At 42.9% G+C, this 23,096-nt stretch overlaps 1 protein-coding gene across 1 annotated transcript in view; it reads left to right on the top strand.

Moving 5' to 3' along the window:
• Window positions 1-18,981, top strand: part of EHD4 (EH domain containing 4) — a 63,089-nt gene extending 44,108 nt beyond the window's left edge. The window contains exons 5-6 of the mRNA XM_083167335.1: window positions 15,318-15,482; window positions 17,815-18,981. Coding sequence (XP_083023461.1) covers window positions 15,318-15,482; window positions 17,815-18,351 — 702 coding nt within the window. The 3' untranslated portion in view covers window positions 18,352-18,981. The remainder of the gene's footprint in view (window positions 1-15,317; window positions 15,483-17,814) is intronic.
• Window positions 18,982-23,096: the final 4,115 nt, after the last annotated feature.

Raw genomic sequence — 23,096 nt, 5'->3', positions numbered from 1 at the left:
CAGTATGTGTGGCACGCAGTGAAATCTGTGTTCCTATCAGGAAAAGCTTTCATGCAGTCACTTATGTTATGTGAAAGGAGCAGGTTATGACGCCGCCTCTTAACAATGTAGCTGAACTTTTAACATCATTTTTTTTCCCCACTTGAATATGTCCTTTTTAAATATTTGAGCTATTCCCATCCCAGTAACCAGATAGACTGATAACGTTCTAGTAGTTATTTAACCCTTTGAGTGCCAAGTGAATTTGTCGTAGAGTAGGTGTGAAAATTGCAGCGCAAACATTTTTATCTTTCATAACGACCTGTAACGTTTACCTTATATAGGAAATATCTTTTTTACCCAACGTTATTTATTTGCATTTATATAACAAATGTGAGCGCCACTGGCCTTTTTAGTGAATATTCTCTAAATCTGTGACCGAGATGCTGGTACTCAAAGGGTAAACGGAGTGTTTCCCCATGCACTATACTCATAAGCTGGGTACATGTTAACGGTCTCATTCAGCGTTGGACTCGCGGAACGGTAATTTGGGTGTGTCTTGTATCACCTTTTCAGTCTTAAGGTGCATACACACAGTGCGATTTTGGCTATGTATGATTTGACTATAATGTACTATAGGTTGTACAAACGTTCCTGAGTCTATTATTTTAGCCATCGAATGATTTTTCCAGCCTTTGGTCTGAAAGGTCTATACTTCTCAGATGGCCCTATTCCGCCAATTTGGGAGCAGGCACTGACACCATGTGACGTCAGCTGCCCGGCCCAAGTAGGCATGGACAAGTCTGCGTCCGCATGTGTCTGCCCCATTGTTTCCTTGGGCGCGCCCACTGTTTTTGTGGGCCCCGGTCTGTCATTGTGAAAACGCCCCGGCGAGTGTGAAACTCACCAAAGACTTTTGCTCCTTGGGTTTGCATATGCGCAAATTCCCTCCATCGGGAATGGGGCAAAATCCGGACCTGAACGAATAGGTCTGAATCGGCCCATGTGTCTAATACAGATATGCCCCATTACTTTTACCATTTGGTGATGTGCACTTTCATTGTTAATGGAATTCTTTTTTAAGCCAGTAGGCTTCTACCAGCGGCTCCCCAGCTCCCAGCCTTGCTGCACCTCTGCTCCTGCACTGAGGGGTAGATGTATGAAGCAGTGATAAGGGAGGAGAAGTGATAAAGTGCCTGGTACTGTATCACCAGCCAATCAGCTCCTGACTGTTAAGTTACAGGCTGGTTTTAAAAAGGGACAGTCAGGAGCTGATTGGCCGGTGATACAGTACCAGGCACACTGGGGTCGATTTATTATAGCGGCGCCTATCGCGCCGCTATGACAGTTTCTGCTTCGCCTCATTAGCAAGGCAAAGCAGGAGGGGACACCGACAAGATCTATTAAGATCTTGCCGCCGGAGTGGGGGAGCTCTAACTCCCCCCTCCGGCGATGTCCCTCCTGGAGACAGCGCATCAGTTAATACTGATGCGCCGTCTCCTTTCCCCCCGGCCGGCTCACTGCGCATGCGCGGGATCTCGCTAGTCTCGCGAGATCCCAGCGCAGCGCAGCTCAGCGCCAGCAGCAGGGACAGAGCTGTCCCTGCTGTTAGGTATAGGGCATCGCCGCCTGTAGCTGGCGAAGTCGACAGCTGCAGGCGGCGGAATGGTCAGCGATGCTGACCGTTCATAAATCTGGCAGGGGCGCAGTGCAAAATATCGCCCCTGCGCTATGCCTCCTGCCCCACACCGCCGGCGTTAGAGTAAACGCTCGGCGGGTGTGATAGATCAGGGGAAGCGCTATCCCCTGCTATAACGCACGGGGATAGCGCAGATTCCCCTGATCGCCATATAATAAATCTACCCCTTTATCACTTCTCCTCCCTTATCACTGCTTCATACATCTACTCCTGAATACGTAGGTATGCAAAAAAGTCCCTTTGTGTGTCCGTGTGTAATGGTGACCCGCTGTTATATGTACAACTGCTGTGCTAATGAGAAAATCAGCTTGATTTATTTCCCTGTGAAATAGGTCCTGCACTGTACACTCACTGTGTGAAATCTCACAGATGTATCAGTGCACTGGATACCGTTTGACATTCTTCTGTTTATCTTGCTTGTAGCTCAGACATGTGAACTATTTGTGCGCATAGGGGCAGATCCAGTTTCCCAGTGATGTGAACAGAGCGCATCAGAATACCTGTAACCATGGGACATTCCAATTGCAACATCACTCATTTTACTGCATACCCACCATAGGGATGCAGAGGAAAATGAACGATGTTGCACGTCTTGACAGCACATCATTACTTTTACCTGATAAACTAATTAAAATAAAAATAAAACCTTCTAAAATTCTAGTAATGTAGGCTACATATTTTCCAACCAGTGTGCCGCCGCTCAGAAAAATGCACTCAGGTTTACGCATGTGAAAACCCCCTGAGGGAACGGCAGCGGGAGGGAAGACGGTGACAACCCAGCATTTTATGGGAATCCCCCATAAAAACACTTGGCTTTCCCCTGTGAAAGCAGGCCTGTTGCTGACATCACATGCTGTCAGCGCCCACCACAAATTCGGAGAACATCGGTCAAATAAAAAGTCCGCAGGTGATTACTCTGTGCCCCGCAGCGGGTCCACATGTGATTAACGCTGTGCTCTGACTGGGCACTATGGGGCAGATGTATTGAGCTTTAACAAGAGAGAAATCCAAGGGTGATAAGAAGAGATAAACGTCCAACCAATCACCTGCTAACTGCCATGTTACAAGCTGTGTTTGAAAAAAGTCAGTAAGGAGCTGATTGGCTGGACGTTTATCTCTCCTTATCACCCTTGCATTTATCTCTTGTTAAGGCTTAATACATCTGCCCCAATGTAAATTACTTCCTCTGTGTTCTCCAGGAACCCTCTACAGAAAGTATACTCGTTCCTCATAAAAAAAGACACTTCACGTTTCTTTTGAAATGTTGATTTCTCAATAGATTTCTGAGAAATAAATTATTTAGAGATTGCTGATGAATTTCCCGTAGATAATGAAAGGGAAATATGTTTAATAAAAGGGTATATTTTAGTGAAAGCCCTGTGTTTATACAGTATACCATTGTATAAGAATTTAGTAGTGAGCTCTGGGCTCGGTGCACAGACTGCAGTATAGAAAGGCCATTCATTTCAAATGAAAACACTAGTAAAAAGCCTGATTATATACAAGCACCCCCCCCCCCCCCCTCCCAGGTGGCACAAGACCCTGTGAAATGTGGCAGTTTGTATAGTCTGCTGTCCCCACCCCTGAAGGTTTTCACAATGTTGTGTATTGCATTTCTATGTTTAGCTGCTCATTTCTGCGGTAATTGGTTGTAAACCAGCAAATCAATAGATGACATTATATTTATTCCTCCCTAGTCTACCAGGCAGCTATCTAGCTTCATAGGGCCTGCACACGGGGATATTTTGCTGAGCGATCTGAGCAATGTAGGTTGCGCAGGATCGCTCTAGAATCACCTGAAGGCACAAGTTGTCCTCCCAGCATGTTTTATTGTATCTGTAATTTACGTTGGGTATTTTATTTTATATAAATCTTTGGCGAACAAAGTGAATTTATGATCCTCCTCCAGGTATACATGGACCTAGTGCATGATAGGAAAAGTAAAAAACAGAAGTTCTAGCCTCAACCGTTCACAACTGTGCCAGCACTGAGCATCTGAAGGGGATGCAGTCAAAATCCCGACAGGGTCAAAGTCCCGACAGGGTCAAAGTCCCGACAGGGTCAAAATCCCGAATGGGTCATAATACCGACAAGGTCAAAATTCCGGCATGGACAAAATTCCGGCATGGACAAAATCCCGACATTTAAAATACCGACATTTAAAATACCGACATATAGAATGTACAGGTGAAACAGTCAACATGGCTTTCCGTCGAAAGGACGCAAGGTCGACATGGGTTTTTTTCACTGTTTTTTGACCCGACATGTGCCGACAGGTGGTATTTCATCAAAAGTGTCTTTGGCGCTAGAGACTATGGGGGTGTAACTTGTCACCCTGCTGCCAACCACGTGAGAGGATTGCCAGCCTCCAAAAACCAGATAAACAAGAAAGAGAGATACGTGGGGCGCTCAAAGATGAACAAGAATATGAATTTATTAAAAACACATACATACAAAAAATCACAATGCATAAAAGAAAACTCTAAAATAAAAGTATATCACTGTACCATAATGTAAGCACTAAAAGAATGTACATCAAAAAAGCGTGGACTCTCTACCCCTTGCAATGGGGAAGGTGGTATATATTCTCTCTCAGTTAGTCCAATTTGTTATTAGGGCTAATGTCCACTTATATTTGCACCATATGGTTTTGAAAAAGGATTTATTTGGCCAGTGTGCACACTTATCAATCCATATCAGCAGCGCTTGTTTCTAGTAGGGGTATCAATTTTGAGTAGGTGACACAAGGACTTCTGTTATAGATATTGGAAACAGTGTCCGTCCTATTATCACAAATATTGAACTAATATTTGTGATAATAGGACGGACACTGTTTCCAATATCTATAACAGAAGTCCTTGTGTCACCTACTCAAAATTGATACCCCTACTAGAAACAAGCGCTGCTGATATGGATTGATAAGTGTGCACACTGGCCAAATAAATCCTTTTTCAAAACCATATGGTGCAAATATAAGTGGACATTAGCCCTAATAACAAATTGGACTAACTGAGAGAGAATATATACCACCTTCCCCATTGCAAGGGGTAGAGAGTCCACGCTTTTTTGATGTACATTCTTTTAGTGCTTACATTATGGTACAGTGATATACTTTTATTTTAGAGTTTTCTTTTATGCATTGTGATTTTTTGTATGTATGTGTTTTTAATAAATTCATATTCTTGTTCATCTTTGAGCGCCCCACGTATCTCTCTTTCTTGTTTAGGTGGTATTTCATGCCCTACCATCCACTAGGGCATGATGGGAGAATAAAATAGTGTGCCCGAAGCATTGCGAGCGATGCGAGGGGCTGCGGTTCACTTCCAACTGTGTCCATGTCGACATTCGGGTAAAAAAAACCCTGAAAAAACCCCTGTCGACGGAAAGTCATGTTGACTCTTTCACCTGTATATTCTATATGTCGGGATTTTGGCCTTGTCGGGATTTTGGCCTTGTCGGGATTATGTCCCATTCGGGATTATGTCCCATTCGGGATTATGACCCTGTCGGGATTATGACCCTGTCGGGATTATGACCCTGTCGGGATTATGACCCTGTCGGGATTATGACCCTGTCAGGATTTCATACCGAATCCATCCGAAGACTTAAGGCCAGATGCACTAAGCTTCAAAAGTAATTGGTTGGTTGTTTATCACTCTCCATTTTATCACTTTCGAAGCTTAGTGCATCTGGCCCTCAGTAATCTTTCTCGAAGCGGGTTTAGTCACACAATCAAACCATATACCAGCAGTATGGAGAGGTTTCTCTGTCCGTCTGACCACTTCTCCATTCTCTGTCCATCCATGTCATGCCTGACCCTCTCATAGGAGGACATTGAAACCTATTTAATGCACCATACTTAGATAATGATTGGCTTAAAGAGCTGGAATGAAGGTGCAGTTGGCTATTAGCTGATAGTCTTCACAAAATGTGTTCAGTTTTATTAAATAGTTGTTTTTATTAAATATTTTACAGCACTTTGAAAAGTGGCAAAACATTGAGACTTACTGGGGCCCATTCATCATGTATCGCATTTACAATGTGATCTGGGGGGAATGTACTCATTGTGAAATGCGATACTAGCACTCGGATGTATCATCCCACAGTAACGATGCGCGCTCCCAAGCATCGGCTGGACAATCAGATTGATATGGACTATGTAGCCAACAATCGGTATTTTCAGCGGGTCCCGGTGATGTCACTGAACGATATTGTTTACTGATACCATTCAGTGGACCCGATTCCCACCTATTCTCTGTGCTGCGAATTTGCAGCACGGGCTATCATCGGATGTCCGCGCATATGTACGGTACGCTGTGGGCATGTTCGAAAAGTCTCTATGAAAGCTGTCCGCGATGGCTAGCCTTACCTAGCTCCTCGCAGGGTGAGTGACACTTGAGGGCAGTTGCCCTTCCTTTTCTGCAAGTGCCTTTAGAAACCGCAGGCTTTCCCCGGTAGTTGGGAGGGAGGGCCACTGACGTCAGCAGGATAAATCATTTGATGATTGATTTTTTCCCCATGTGCATGGCTGCAAACGCATTTGCAGCTGTGCACAGGGGCTGGGGAGGGAGCTCGGCGGGGTGGCATTTACCTGCTCACTGGGCTCCAAACACTCGCAGGTCTGAATCAGTCCCAATGTGTACACTCAATATTGTTTGACAAGCCGCACCGCCGATATATCGGTGATGCCCCTAGTCCTTTAGTGTTGCTGGGGCTTTACAATCTTTGTGGAACCTGCTTTATTAGCCAGTGGTTTACATACAATGGGGCAGATGTATTAAACCCTAAAAAGAGATAAACGGGAGGGTTATAGAGATAAACGTCCAGCCAATCAGCTCCTTATTGACATTTTTTAAACATAGCCTATAACATGACAGAAGCTGATTTGCTGGATGTTTATCTCTCTTTATCACCCTCTCTTTTTAAGGCTTAATACATCAGCCCCATTATATGAAAACCGGATTCAAACTGTATATGAATTTGCAATGTTTCTGTAATTAAATTCTTTTTTTTTTTTTTTATTGATTTCATGTAATATTCTAATTTTCTGAGATTGCGGATTTGGGGTTTTCATACTTTTGCACAATATTGTAATTTTTTTGAGTTTGACCTGTATAGTTCGCAGTATGCAACCACTCGACACAATTGGTAGGTCTTGTCACTATTGACACCCCCAATAATTGGAGAGAACTCCAAGTTAATAGTGCAATGGTTCATTAAGTGTTGATATACCTCCAGAGGTGACCTTTGGAAAACCGAATATCCTTGACTGTGATTGGGTAGAAGTCTGTGTCGGTATTTGGTTCAGTCAGTTAGTAATAATCCATAATATTGAGAACTAATGTAGACGCATAGTGCACAGTCTGCTGTCCAGAAGGGTGAGAAGGTAAAACCATCAGACCCTGCCACATGCCCCTGGCATGGCGTCACATGCCCCCTTATGACGGAATGGATAGTTCCATGTCTGAGTACCGTGAACTAAGGAGTCCCACCGTAGGAGCTTTAGGTGGTGAAATATCAAAGCAATATGCAGACCATATAAGTATGGTATATCCAAGCATACATTTACTTGTGAAGGTATATCACTACAGTAATAGGAGATAAAGGAGCAATATGAATGGAGTGTAGCAACTTCTACTGTCCCCTTTGTGACCAGGAACAAGGGATGGAGTGTTGCATGCAGGTCCCTGAGGGTAGTATGGTATGTAAAGTGGCTTCTGTGGAATCCCAATGTTCAGAATGCTGATTAATCCTGATATTTTAACCCTGCCCTTACCGTCCCCTGCTGCAGTCTAACCCTAACTCTTCTCCGTAGTGCCTGACCCTAACCCTAATACTCACCGTAGGCTTCCGCCGGCATTGTTAGCGTTTGAGACCCCAACTGCCAGGATCTTGACTTTATCCCCTTCTGTTTATCATCTATTTATTGATGACATTCTGTTTGTGTCAACATGACACTACATGATACGCTCAAAGTATAAATTAATACAAATACATCCAAGTCAATTAATGGAAGTGTTGACATGGTGATCATATCAGCATTATGGGGGAAATTTACTAAGATGGGAGTTGTATTTCACATGGAATGTTGCTATGGGCAACCAATCAGATCCTATCTGTTTATCTTCTAGAAGGTGATAGATAAATAAATAAGAAGTAGATTCTGATTGGTTGCCCATAGCAACATCCCATGTGAAATACAACTCCCATCTTAGTAAATTTCCTCCTATGACTGTCGAGAAATATACCATACACAGGGGCAGATTTATTAATTGGCGATCAGGGGAATCAGCGATATCCCCATGCACTAAAGCAGCTGTCAGCTGGAGGAGGCATTGCCGGAGGGGGGAGTTAGCGCTCCCCCGCTTCGGCGGCAAGATCTTAGTAGATCTTGTCGCTCTCCCCTCCTGCTTCGCCTCGCTACTGAGGCGAAGCAGGAACTGTTAGCGCCGCTATAATAAATCTACCCCTCAGTTACACCTTGTTGCATTGCATAACTTAGATCTATATTTAAAAACATAGAGTAACTGCCACCCCACCAAATGCTTTATAACATCCACTCTAAAGGTGCCCATACACGGTGAGATATTTTTTGTACTTAATCGCATCGGATCGCACATGATCAGATTGCATGCGATCTGATCTAAAGGCAGTACAAAAAGTATGTGCAATGAAATCCCCACGGGAGCGCGCATCGCATTGCACAATGCAATCGCACTGTGTATGGGAACTTTAATATGTTATTTGTACTTTTGTGGAAATGTATTTATTTAAAAACACAAAACACAGTATCTGTGTAAAATGTGGGGGGGGGGGGGGCGGGGGAATTAGTTCCTGGTGGTGGATATGTATCACTGGGAAATAGGTGCTCAGTTTATATTATGCTATATTGATTTTTGTATCTAAAGTGAACACCATGGTGCTGATCCTAGAGCTCGACCCTATCCGTGTTGCAGGCATCTGCGTAGTCCACAGTTCCATCACCATGCCCTCTGTGCACTGAGCATAGGTGTGACTGAACCGCTACACCCTATTTGTGCCCTTTAAATGAGAAAGGTCTTCTGCCTGTGTATGAAGGAGACCACCACAGTTACATACTCTTTGTTGAGGGGCATGCACATTTATGGACTTGAGTTCAATTCTGTATCAACCCCATATTTACTTTTTCATGCACCCTGTAATCTTTATTCATTTTGCTATTTAGCCTATGAATAGTGTAGTTTCCTGATGATGCAGTGACACCTGGTGGTTATATGGTGAAATGACATGATGATCAGACAAATAATCTTGGTCTTTTAAATGTCATGGCCATATTCAAATGTTTTAGCGCAGGCAGCCACTAGGGGGCACCCAATAGAGCTTTTCAGATTGCCCTGCCTGGGTGTGGGGAGCTGATATGCACCAAAAGTTACCATTTTGAGTATTCAAAGGGCCCATTACTTTGGCCTGCTTTAGCCTATATGCATGCCTAAATCCGACCTTTAATGAGCGTAAACAGCGTGAATAATATGATAATTTGAGTTTCATGCCACACAAGAGATTGGGTGCTATATATCCATTGAATATGGCAATCAGAGTCCATTATTTTTTATTTGTAGCATTAGTCTCGACAAATTCGGTACATATAGTTTTTCCAAAATGCTTGGCAGTACGGATGGTGTAATGGTTAGCATTACTGCCTCACAGTGCTGAGGTCATGGGTTCCATTCCCACCATGGCTCTAACTGTGCGGAGTTTGTATATTCTCCCCGTGCTTGCGTGGGCTTCCTCCGGGTACTCCAGTTTCCTCCCACAACCCAAAAATATACTGGTAGGCTAATTGGCTGAATGTTCAAATATTCTCTGTACAGCGCTGCAGAATATGTGTGCGCTATAGAAGAAACTTTTAATAAATAAATCTTAAAAAAATTGTACCTTCTGTGATTTTATATTCCATGTAGGATGATAATTCATGAACTAGTAACAAGTAATTATTCTGAAAATGTTACCTCAGTGATATCAGCGGTTCCGAGTAAATTAACAGACTCGAGGATAGATCTACTGAAGCCTCTAAATATGAAAAATGGCTCTTTTGCCCATAGAAACTAATCAGATTCTATGTAGGACACAGGTTCTCAAACTCTGACCCCCGAAAAAGCTCATGTTTTCCAGGTCTCCTCACAGAATCACAAGTGAAAACATGAGTTCCATCCAGAATAATGAATGCACCTGTTCACTTGCTGGGTGACCTGGAATGCTCGTCATTGTGAGAGATTTTTTGGTATCTAGTAATGATATGCTATGGGCAACACCACTGCTTTTCATTTTTACTAGTTTGTTTTTTTTTCAAATATACACCTAAAGGTAAATTCAAAAAAAAGCCACCATGGTTGGACAAAAAAGTAAGGTCAGCTATCTCCAATAAAACCAGAGCATTTAAATTCTATAAAAATAACTTGAATGAGGAGGCGTTCGCAAAATACAAAGAATCAAACAAAACTTGTAAAGGGGTAATCAAAGCAGCTAAAATATTATATGAAGAGTGCATAGCCACTGAAAGCAAAACCAACCCAAAGAAGTTTTTTAAATACATAAATAGTAAACGTTTAATTAAATAGGCCCACTAACTGATACTAGTGGAAAAAGTGTTACTGAGGACAAGGGAAAAGCAAAACTGTTAAATTAGTTCTTCTCATCAGTATTTACTAAGGGAGAGCAGACTGTGGAATGAACATTTACCACAAACGGGACAAATAAGCCAGTTCTCATTGTGGATTTCACGCCGAAGAAAATAATACTGAGGCTAAGCAAACTCAAAACAAATAAATCACCAGGGCCAGATGGGATTCATCCGAGGGTATTAATGGAATTAATGGAATTAAGGGATGAAATAGCTACCCCCCTACATTATATCTTTAGCAAGTTACTATCGTCAGGTATAGTACCAAAAGATTGGAGAATAGCAGAGGTAGTGCCGATATTCAAAAAAGGAAGATCCCGCTAATTACAGACCCGTTAGTTTAACATCAATTGTGGGTAAACTTTTTGAAGGATTTTTAAGGGATGGTATCCAGGAATATTTAGACCATCACCGTCTACTCAGTACTAACCAACATGGGTTCGTGAAAAATCGTTCATGCCAAACTAATCTACTAGGGTTCTATGAAGAGGTTAGCAAAAACCTTGATAATGGAAATGCTGTAGATGTGATTTTCCTAGATTTCGCTAAAGCATTTGATACTGTCCCACACAAGAGATTGATAAATAAAATGGAGAACCTAGGATTGGGTGAAAATATCTGCATATGGGTAGGGAATTGGCTATGTAATAGAGAACAAAGAGTGGTTGTGAATGGTGCCGTATCAGATACGATACCGGTACTAAGTGGAGTGCCCCAGGGTTTGGTTTTGGGGCCCATTTTGTTTAACATTTTTTATTAACGATATTGGGATAAGGTTACTCAGCAATGTATCCATCTTTGCGGACGATACAAAACTTAGCAAAATCATCAAATCATCAGAAGATGTCACCATGATTCAAAATGATCTTGCAATTCTAGATGAGTGAGCAAAAAAATGGAAGATGAGGTTCAATGTAGATAAATGTAAGGTTATGCACCTTGGGACTCACAACCAGTGTGCAAGTTACAACCTTAGCGGAGAGGAACTGGGTAATTCCATACTTGAAAAGGATCTAGGAGTCCAAATAGACAGCAAACTGGGATGTAGTGCCCATTGTAATGTAGCTACAAAAAAGACCAACAAAATTCTGGCATGTATTAAGAGGGGAATGGAAACTAGGGACTCAAGGGTAATTATGCCACTGTATAAAGCATTGGTGAGACCTCACCTCGAGTACGGAGTGCAGTTCTGGGCCCCACACTATAAAAAGGACATCATAGAATTAGAAAAAGTCCAAAGGCGAGCAACAAAGCTTATTAGGGGAATGGAGAATTTAAGCTACGGGGAGAGATTAAGCAATTTGGGACTATTTACATGGGAAAAGAGACGTTTAAGGGGGGACATGCTCAACATGTACAAGTATATCAAGGGCCAATATAAGGAACTGTCACACACCCTCTTTTCTACTAGAAAGGAATCTAGGACACGAGGGCATGAGTATAGATTAAAAGTTGAAAGAATTTCTTTACGGTCACAACAGTCAAACTCTGGAACTCTCTTCCCAGAGAGTGGTAAAGGCTGGCTCATTAAATGCGTTCAAGGCAAAGTTGGACAAATTTTTACTGGAGAAAAACATCCATGGGTACAAATAAGAAATATAATCTGTCTGTAAAATATCAGAACCTACCAAATCAGCAATGGATATCTACACCAGGTTGAACTAGATGGACGCAAGTCTTTTTTCAGCCTTACCTACTATGTAACACCTAAAACGGGTTGGGATCATTTGGTCTATTGCATTATGGTCGAAAGTCATTAGGTCGAATCCATTAGGTCGACATGCTAAAAGGTCGACATGACTCTAGGTCGACATGGGAAAAGGTCGACATGATTCTAGGTCGAAAGGTCATTAGTTCGACAGGTCATTAGTTCGACAAGGTCATTAGTTCGACATTGTCTATGTCGACATTCACAAGGTCGACATGGGGTTTTTCACTGTTTTTTTACCTGAATGTCAACACAGTCGACATGGACACAGTTTAAAGTGCACTGCATCCCCTCGCATCGCTCGCTGCGCTCGCAATGCGTCGGGCACGGTGCCTCGCTACGCTCGGCACACTATTTTATTCTCCCACCACGCCCTAGTGGATGGTAGGGCATGAAATACCGCCTGTCGGCACATGTTGGCTCAAAAAACAGTGAAAAACTCCATGTCGACCTTGTGAATGTCGACATAGACAATGTCGAACTAATGACCTTGTCGAACTAATGACCTTGTCGAACTAATGACCTTGTCGAACTAATGACCTTGTCGAACTAATGACCTTGTCGAACTAATGACCTGTCGAACTAATGACCTTTCGAACTAGAATCATGTCGACCTTTTCCCATGTCGACCTAGAGTCATGTCGACCTTTTAGCATGTCGACCTAATGGATTCGACCTAATGACTGTCGACCATAATGCAGTAGACCAAATGACCGCATCCCCCTAAAACTTAGGTCTACTGACCTTGCTTACAAAATGGATGTTTCTATCCCAGGACTGCCAGGGTTAGGCATAGAGTACGATGATTACTTTTGGCCTTCCGACCGCATTATAACTGGCTAAAGCGTGTTTGGAGGATGACTCGCCAATTTGTGCTTGATTTGTTCAATATGGCTGCCTACATACCTGTCCAAACTGTGTTAGAAAACCTTTGTCTGACTCCTGTGTTGAGCACCTTGAGAGCATACATTTTAATCATACAATGACAGTACAGTGCATTTTAATTAAAAAATATACTGAAAATGGCACAAAGGTTCTAGAGCTACACAAGGGATTCTGTGCACTTATCCAGAGACCTGAATTAATCAAATGAAATGAGGCACTGTGCCCTACATGCATTATGAGAGAAATAAATACAGAGTTAGGACTGTACATGTGAAGTGTCACATGGTAAGATCAGATGTGGATGATATCATCCAATTTGCTGAACTTGCAACAGATGGAGAGAGGAGAAAGGGAAAAAATGTTAAAACACAAGGAAATCTAGAAATCAAATTGAGAAATCCTTGACTATCCATGTATTGCGTTTGTCTAATGCTAAAATACACAACCCCTTCATAATGCAGTGCTTGCCATGTGTATGTGGTTTATATGCTAGTTGTTGTCCATTGTTTTTGTGGTTTGCTTTCCCTTCATGATTTGTCCTTCCAGATTTATTGGTCAGCTGTTACCTGCATGTACTTCTGTTCTCACCTGTCAGGACATTGGTGCATGTACTTCTGTTCTCACTTGTCAGGACATTGGTGCATGGACTTCTGTTCTCACCTGTCAGGACATTGGTGCATGGACTGCTGTTCTCACCTGTCAGGACATTGGCGCATGTACTTCTTTTCTCGCCTGTCAGGACATTGGTGCATGGACTACTGTTCTCACCTGTCAGGACATTGGTGCATGTACTTCTGTTCTCACCTGTCAGGACATTGGTGCATGTACTACTGTTCTCGCCTGTCAGGACATTGGTGCATGGACTACTGTTCTCACCTGTCAGGACATTGGTGCATGGACTTCTGTTCTCACCTGTCAGGACATTGGCGCATGGGCCTCTGTTCTCACCTGTCAGGACATTGGCGCATGGACCTCTGTTCTCGCCTGTCAGGACATTGGCGCATGTACTTCTGTTCTCGCCTGTCAGGACATTGGCGCATGTACTTCTGTTCTCGCCTGTCAGGACATTGGCGCATGTACTTCTGTTCTCACCTGTCAGGACATTGGTGCATGTACTGCTGTTGTCGCCTGTCAGGACATTGGCGCATGTACTTCTGTTCTCACCTGTCAGGACATTGGCGCATGGACCTCTGTTCTCGCCTGTCAGGACATTGGCGCATGGACCTCTGTTCTCGCCTGTCAGGACATTGGCGCATGGACCTCTGTTCTCGCCTGTCAGGACATTGGCGCATGGACCTCTGTTCTCGCCTGTCAGGACATTGGCGCATGGACCTCTGATCTCGCCTGTCAGGACATTGGTGCATGGACTACTGTTCTCGCCTGTCAGGACATTGGTGCATGGACTACTGTTCTCGCCTGTCAGGACATTGGTGCATGGACTACTGGTCTCGGTTTTCAGGACATTGGTGCAAGGAATTCTCTTCTCACATGTCATGACCATGGGTGCAAGGACTTCTGTTCTCACCTGTCAGGACATTGGTGCATGTACTTCTGTTCTCACCTGTCAGGACATTGGTGCATGTACTACTGTTCTCGCCTGTCAGGACATTGGTGCATGGACTACTGTTCTCACCTGTCAGGACATTGGCGCATGGACTTCTGTTCTCACCTGTCAGGACATTGGCGCATGGGCCTCTGTTCTCACCTGTCAGGACATTGGTGCATGGACCTCTGTTCTCGCCTGTCAGGACATTGGCGCATGTACTTCTGTTCTCGCCTGTCAGGACATTGGCGCATGTACTTCTGTTCTCGCCTGTCAGGACATTGGCGCATGTACTTCTGTTCTCACCTGTCAGGACATTGGTGCATGGACCTCTGTTCTCGCCTGTCAGGACATTGGCGCATGGACCTCTGTTCTCGCCTGTCAGGACATTGGCGCATGGACCTCTGTTCTCGCCTGTCAGGACATTGGTGCATGGACCTCTGATCTCGCCTGTCAGGACATTGGTGCATGGACTACTGTTCTCGCCTGTCAGGACATTGGTGCATGGACTACTGTTCTCGCCTGTCAGGACATTGGTGCAAGGAATTCTCTTCTCACATGTCATGACCATGGGTGCAAGGACTTCTGTTCTCACCTGTCAGTATGAACGGTCTTCACCTGTTAGAAACCTGCTTCTTATAATACTGTTATGAAATGGTGTAGAACTAGCACATATGTTACCCACCAGAGCTGGCTGCATCTGACACAACATCCTGCACAAATGCAGATTTTCCATTCACAAGGTATGCAACAAAGCAATGGTATAGGATTTTGTTTGGCTATGCTTTCCATGGGATTTATATAATATATATATATATGAACTCCTTTTTCTACCTGTGCTTAGGTACATGCTTACATCATCAGTCACCTGAAGAAAGAGATGCCTGCAATGTTCGGTAAAGAGGCCAAGAAGAAGGAACTCATCGCCAAATTACCAGAAATCTTCCAGCAGATCCAGAGAGAACAACAGATTTCGCCGGGGGACTTCCCTGAGGTCAAGAAAATGCAGGTACTGATATAACAGCTGTCCCTGATTCTAGCCCATTCTCCCCAAATGCCACCAGATAAGTGATACTTTTGGTCAACACTGGCTTATGGAAGGTCTAAAAGAAGCTTACTGTATAGTTGCATTATAATTATCTCTTTGCCCCTCCAGTTACATGTATAGGACTAATTTACGTGGTAATTTTGGAACTTTTAGGCTTCTTGCACTGTCTAAATAATTGTGTGTCATCCTGGGGCTGATTCCCTGCCACGCCCTTGTAGTCAGCTTGATGCGAATACCGCCACAAGCCCTTCTGATGTGCAGTTACTTATATGCCACTATTCGCGCCTTTCTACGCTGACATAATGCTTGCTGCTTCTTTAGAAGAAACTTGCAGCAGCTCCATGCTCGGTGCAGAATGTCAGTCAGAGTATGGCTCCAGTTACGCGACCAAGTGTCCGCCTTCCCAGCCTATTCAGTGACATGGCCGCAACAGTCCCGTAACTTGTCTGTTAGACCACCTTTGTGCGCCTGAATAGTCACCACCCAGAACATTTCCGAGACACTGATACCCTGTGTCTCCATTGCAACTACTGTACACCTTTGTGCATACACTCGGTGTGATGCCTGCACTGTGCGACTTTGTTGAGACTTGGATGAGGGCACAGTTGATAAATGTTGAGTATTTCCTGGAGATTTGGCATTTCATGGTTCTCCGCATCCGTCCCAGTGTGTCACATCTGAGTCCCTGTAGAAGAACAATCTGTAAGCCTTGCCAATGCTGCTGCTATGGTCTATAAGTAAACTGCATCTTTTGTTGGTGCTTACCAACATGGAAAGTAGAATGGGGCAGATGTATTAAGCCTGGTGAAGAGATAAACTGGAGATAGTGGAAGGAGATAACGCACCAGCCAATCAGATCCCAACTGTCATATTTAAAACACAGCTGATTGGCTGGAGCGTTAACTCTTCCAAGTTATCTCCACTTTATCTCCAGTTTATCTCTTCTCCAGGCTTAATACATCTGCCCCAATGTTACTTAGATTCCATGTAGGGTATAACTGAATACAATGCTTTGGTGAGTGCCCACGTTCTCTTCTCCCCTGTTCCGGATTAAAAGGTCTACAGTGTATAGATAGATAGTCAATCGGTTGACCCCAAAAGTTTTACTGCAACACAAGGTCGACGCATGAAAATGACCACACCGCTACCCCCATAGTAATGGCACATGTAGTCTCCCATAGTGATTTAACATGGTGCCCTCTACAATCCTTCCACCACACACTCAGGGCCGGCTCTACCATTAGGCAGCTGCCTAGGGCACCAGAATCTCGGAGGCACCATTAAGTCTGCCTATCAAAAAACCAAGGCTGTCTATGAAGGTTCTTGTTGTACGTAATGCAGGTGGCTGCTCTGGAACTTCTAAGATCTCACCCCCATAGTTTTCCGTGCGGCATTTTTCCCTACTTTGCTGCCCCCTTCTTCTTGTACTCTGTTGTGGGTGCTAAAGGGAGGCCACCAGGGAAAGCAGAGACCACACAATTTATGGGAGGATCCCTGCCATTTTGTAATGTTGGGGAAGTATGCATTAAGGGGTTAGAAAATGGGTATTGGTAACAGTATTGAAGGGAGGGGGGGTGTGCAGTAGGTTGAAGTTTTGCCTAGGGTGCTGAGAAGCTTTACACCGGCTCTGCACACACTGCCCCCATAGTAATGGCACACGTAGTCTCCCATAGTGGTTCAACACAGTGCCCCCTACAGTCATTCCACCACACACTGCCCCCATAGCAATGGCACACATAGTCTTCCATAGCGGTTCAACACAGTGCCCCCTACAGTCATTCCACCACACACTGCCCCTAAAGTAATTGCACACGTAGTCTCCCATACTTATTCAGCCCCACAGCAATCACATAAATACCTGCGTAAGTGAGTAAAAAGTTTTCCCTTCAGTGGCGGGAGCACTGTGAGGCGGCAGGAAGCAGCACAGACAACGAGCAGCATCTTGCGGCAAGACAACATGATTTGCATGACCTATGAGTCGTCTGAGGTCACGGAGCAGGCTGCAGAAAAGCACTGCGCTGCCCAAACCTGGCTGTGATTATATTGTCAGCTGGGCAAGTGGTATCTGAGAACTACTTGTAGCACACTCGTGTTCTGCAGCCCAGTGGTTGAAAACGGCTGATCTATCCCCATACAAAAAGCATATTGTTAGCAATGTTAGCACTCTTTTTATTGCTAATCTCTGAATTTATGTGATAAAATGATCTTTAATAGCATGCCACACTGGACACAATTACTGTACTTGCCAATATGATAAACATGCATCATCTTATAATGCCTTTGTAATCCACAGCAACAATTGGAGATGTATGACTTTTCCAAATTCCATGTTCTGAAACCTAAGCTGATTGAATCTGTGGACAACATGCTCACCAATAAGATTGCTCCGCTACTGAATCTGATTCGAGAGGAAGAGAGCAGCATGCCACCACAGATGGTCCATGGTGGTGCATTTGAGGGAACCATGGAAGGTCCCTTTGGCCAAGGCTATGGGGAAGGGGCAGGTGAAGGTGCCGGAGAAGAAGAATGGGTGGTGGCAAAGGATAAACCCATTTATGATGAGCTGTTCTATACATTGTCTCCAATCAATGGAAAGATCTCGGGCGTCAACGCCAAGAAAGAAATGGTGAACTCAAAGCTACCGAACAGCGTCCTAGGAAAAATCTGGAAGCTAGCAGATAATGATATGGATGGCATGCTGGACGAAGAAGAATTTGCCTTGGCAAAGCACCTTATTAAGATTAAGCTGGAGGGCTTTGAGTTGCCGAACGAGCTGCCACCTCACCTTATACCTCCATCTCAACGAAAGCCTCTACAGAACTCTGACTGAAGAGCTCCATGGTGGGAAATTGACCTCTTGTCTCATTGTTTGCAGCCGGAGAACCCAATTACACACAGAGAGAGAGCGGCGGGGTATTAAGCTTAACACACACTTTTAAAACATAGTCCTAACAATGTAATATGTACAGATTGATGTGCTATTTGTACATCCTTCGTAAATCCGTTGTGTCAATGTAAGTTATTATAATATAAGACCAGGATTTATTTAAGTCAACAGATTTTGGTACAGTTGTCTGTTTTTGTTTTTTTACCTGTATATGGGCAGACTGTTCTGCTGCAATCCTGAGCTAGGGAAAATGTACACAATATGGGCAAAGTTATGGAACATACAAGCATAATTAATGGGCACTTATGCTTGGGGGTTCGGTGATGATGACCAGTTCCTTTCTGCAAACTTGAGTGGCTGTACACACTTGTATTTCATGCCAGGATTTGTGTAGGGGTGACCTTTTTTCCCTGTCATATACTGTACCTCCCCAATTTTTTAAAACCTAAAGAGGACAAGTAGAGATTTTGCCAGCAGCAACCGTATTCTAGCTTTCATTTTATATACTTTACAGCTTAATTCTGATTGGTTTATATGGGCAGTGTCTCTACTGGTCCTCTTTAGTAAGTTTTTTTTTTAAAAAGTCCCCAAAAATGTTTTGTCCCCATCCGCTTTATTTTTTTTAATTAAGACTATGTTTTAAAAGATGACATTGAATTTTCGAGTATGATGGCTGTTGTGGACGAGAGTAACTGGAATTTCCTGACTTGAAAATGGCACCAGGTTTATAGATTTGACTTGTATATTTATACCCTGCACAATCTGACAGTGGACACAATTATTGGTTTATCCTACATTTGGTTAAGATTGACAGTATTTTTTGCTGGGAAACATAATGATTTAAAAAAAACATACGTAACGTTGTTCCATATAGTTAAAATGCTTTACTTGATCAAGGTTATTGTTTAATATTTGTTTTTTTATCATATAGTGTGACATTTCAACTAATCTGGTACACTACATCACACAGTTAAAACTTTGAGGTCTGAACCACAATGGTAAGGTACATTCAGTGTTAGCTGACTGTCCACTACATCTTCATTATGAAGAGCTGACTGTCCTACATCTCGCAGACCATAAGGATGCGTGATGACAGGTCCCCTTTTAAAGAGACCTGTTTGAGAGGAAGGAGCCTGCACATTAAAATCTATGGCTGCGTGTACACATTGCATTTCAGCAGGATGCTTACTCAAGAGGGTATATACACAAGCCTGCTGCAACCTGCTACAATGCAACGTGTAGACATAAGAAACTGCATCCTGCTAAACAGGATGCTGTTCGACTGCATCCTGCTAAATTGCAATGTGTAGACGCAGCCTAACATAAATGAAGCTGGTATTAGGTGAAGAAACTGAAAATGCAAACCTTTCAGATGCTGTGACACAGGCCCCGGCCCGCACTATTAATCCTTAGGGGCGGGACCATGTATCCAGCAGAGAAGTGAGTTTACACTTATCTAGTGATCATGTATAACACTTCATGCATTTCCATGCATTTTGTTCATGTTCCAAATGTGTACAGCCTTTTGAAGTTATTAAAGAGCAGTCCCCCCTAAGGTTTTTCCCTCTCCCCTACAGGTTAGGAACCGTCTCGATCATGCATTTAGTAATTTTTCTTTGCTGCCCTTCCTTCTACAAATGATTTCCTATTTTGAAATCTCTCTGGAGGGCACAACGTGTGGCTACTAGTCGCATACAAGCTCTGTGTAGGGGGGGGGGGGGTGTACAGGAGAGAGATCAGATAGAGCTCAGGGGGGTGTACCAAAGTCTGACTTTTTAACTAAGTAACTGTGGTTGCCATGGTATTCCATGAGCCTTCAGAGTTATACTTCATTTAGACATAATAATAGTAGCCTGAAGAAACAAACCAAGGACATTTTGTAAATAGTCTGCCACATTGATTTTGTGCTCAAACAAGGACAAGTAAAAAAAAAAATGATTACTAAGAAAACTTTAACTTGGTTAGTTGAAATGTCTCATTTAAGGGCATTCCTTTCAAAGGAATTGTAAGCTATTTCGAAATGTGTGTTGTATTATTATTTACTGTTATATCCTGGGTGTTTATTTTAAAAATCGCAACACTCAGACACCGTTTAACCCTTTTAGCAGTATTCAATGCTGTTGGCAAGGGTGTTTGTATGGCGAGCATGGCTTTTTCCACGCTGGAAATAAGCTATCCTCGTCGTGAAACCGCCTTGCCATTTTCAATGATATGGTTGGATCCTCGCCACCCTCTAGCGAGCTTCGTTGCAAATGCGGTGAGTCTGGCGCATTTTGTGGCGAGCCTCGCCATTGTAATGGCCACACTCGCCGCTGCCACGTCACCTCAGGGAACAGGCGAGGAGGAAGATTGCGAGTGAACCTCGCTTCAGGGAACAGGCGAGTAGGCAGACGGGGAGTGTTCACTTTTATGTGCCGATAACTCACTGTCAGGGCATTGAATACCCCTATTTGAGTGCCAACAACTCGGCTAAAAATGCCAGTGTAGCTCAAATTTGTTATATAAATTCAAATAAAAATGTTGTGTAAAAAAAGATTATATTGCCTACATAAGTTAATCGTTACAGTTCATCGTTATGATGAAAAAAAAAATGTTTCACTTGGCACTCAAAGGGTTAATAATGCTTTATACTCCATATGTATCGTCCTAGTATTCTGCAACACTCCTAAATGTCATTTTCTTGCTGTCCTAATAAATGTGGATTGTTAGGGTATTGTAATATATCTGAGCATTGGTGGTTGCAGATTACAGTTGGTTATATGAAGAGAGGTTTTTGTTTAGGTCAATGTACTGTATTCCACCTGTAAATGATATTCCTTTAGTGAGCAAATAACATTAAGCACTGCCAGTATGTCTGAGAAATAATTAGCGAACACTCTGGTGGTAAAGTCATAGGGGGAAATGATGTGTATTCTACTTCACATGTGATTGTTGCTATGGGCAACCAATCAGAAGCTACTTCCTTTTTTAGCACCCTGTAGAACTGGGGTAGCCAACTCCAGTCCTCGAGAGCTACCAACAGCGCATGTTTTCAAGATCTCCTCACAGAATCACAAGTGAAGTAACTAGCTCCACCTGTGGATCATTGAAAATGTTTCAGCTAGTAATGAGTGCACCTGTGCAGCAGCTAGGTTGTCTGGAAAATGTGAGCTGTTGGTAGCTCTCGAGGACTGGAGTTGGCTACCACTGCTGTAGAAGATAGTAGACAGGATCTGATTGGTTGCACATCATAGCAACATCACATGTGAAGTAGAATACACATCTTAGTAAATTTCCCCCATATATTTCTAAGCATTTGCACAGCACAGAATATATACATTGGATAAATTAACAAATTATAGGGAACATCATTCTTCAATGTGAATATTATGCTGGAAATGTTAATATAAAATGTATTCCAAGGTATCTGTGTTTTCATGTTTACAGAGACTCTGGTAGTAAGATGTTTCCGTAATCTTCTTTCCTGCTTTTTAAGAATTAACCTAAATTACCAATCGCCTTATATTTTGAAGGACCAAAGCCCATGTCGTACAGTGTTGTCATGCCCATTATATAAAGTAAAAGCACGGTGGAGGTCCTTTATGAAGTGCAAAACTAGCTTTGGACTTAGTGCCTTGACTTATGCCAGTGTGCCTAAATCTCCGCTGAGGGGACATTGGATGAGTGTGTTTTTTCCTTAGCAGCATTTGAGGTACATACCCTACTGTGCTGAATTTCCCTCTACCCTGCAGTATTGCGCCCCCCCCCCCCCCCCCCCCCCCTTTTTTATTGAGTTAATTAAAATGATCGAGTTGTAGTGGGCCATGCTATAAGTGTTCTGTTTGGATGTGTCTGTTTAATACAATAATTCAAAGTTTATGCCAATTCAAAACTGGCGGTCTTCTGGTATACACCTATGCACTCATGCTGCATTCAGTGGAGAAACGATATTTGATTAATGCAATCAAAAGAATTACACACAAAATGTAACTTGTAATAAAACTGGTGCCCATTTTAGCTGCTCATTAATTTACGCCACAAAGGAACAAAATGCCAGTACCCATAGTACTTCATAATCGACCTCCAGGGTGCTTCACCGGTGTCTCTGGTTCCTCTTAGATTTATATTGCTGAACTGTTCAGAACCGAAGAACATGTTTTTTTTTTTTTTTGTTCGTAGTTTAAATGTAATTAATATATAACCCCAAATGATTCAGCAGGATAATTATCTATTTACAATAGCATGGCTTGAAAATCGGATTGTCTACCATCTAGAGGGTAAGCGTAATCTATACAAACTGTTGTACACTCCATTACAGAACAATACAGAATCTTTCCGTCTCATTCCCCAGCATACAAATGATTGAGTTTTCCATGCAGGGTTCACAGAAGCAACTAACCAGTGAATTTGCTTTGTACACATCCTTGTGCTGTAAACTTCAGAGTAATATAAATAATGTAGATTTATTTTTTAACTTGAGTCTTTTAAGTCTGACCTGCAATATTATTTACCAAATAAAACTATTACCTAAATATTGTCCACCTTTGTTATTTAGTTACTGCGTCCTCTTAATTCTTTTTTTTTTTTAAATTCAATCATTTTTATTGAGTTTTTCTTTTTGCAAATTAAACAAACCCCACAGATTCTTAATGTGTGTTTATTTATATGTACAGTATATCCTATTATTATTATTTTTTTATGTAACTTTT

The sequence above is a fragment of the Crinia signifera genome, chromosome 12 (assembly GCF_055691185.1).
Source record: "Crinia signifera chromosome 12, ASM5569118v1, whole genome shotgun sequence".
Taxonomy (NCBI): domain Eukaryota; kingdom Metazoa; phylum Chordata; class Amphibia; order Anura; family Myobatrachidae; genus Crinia; species Crinia signifera.
Note: the sequence above shows the minus strand (reverse complement) of the source record. Positions and strands in the feature narration are given on the sequence as shown.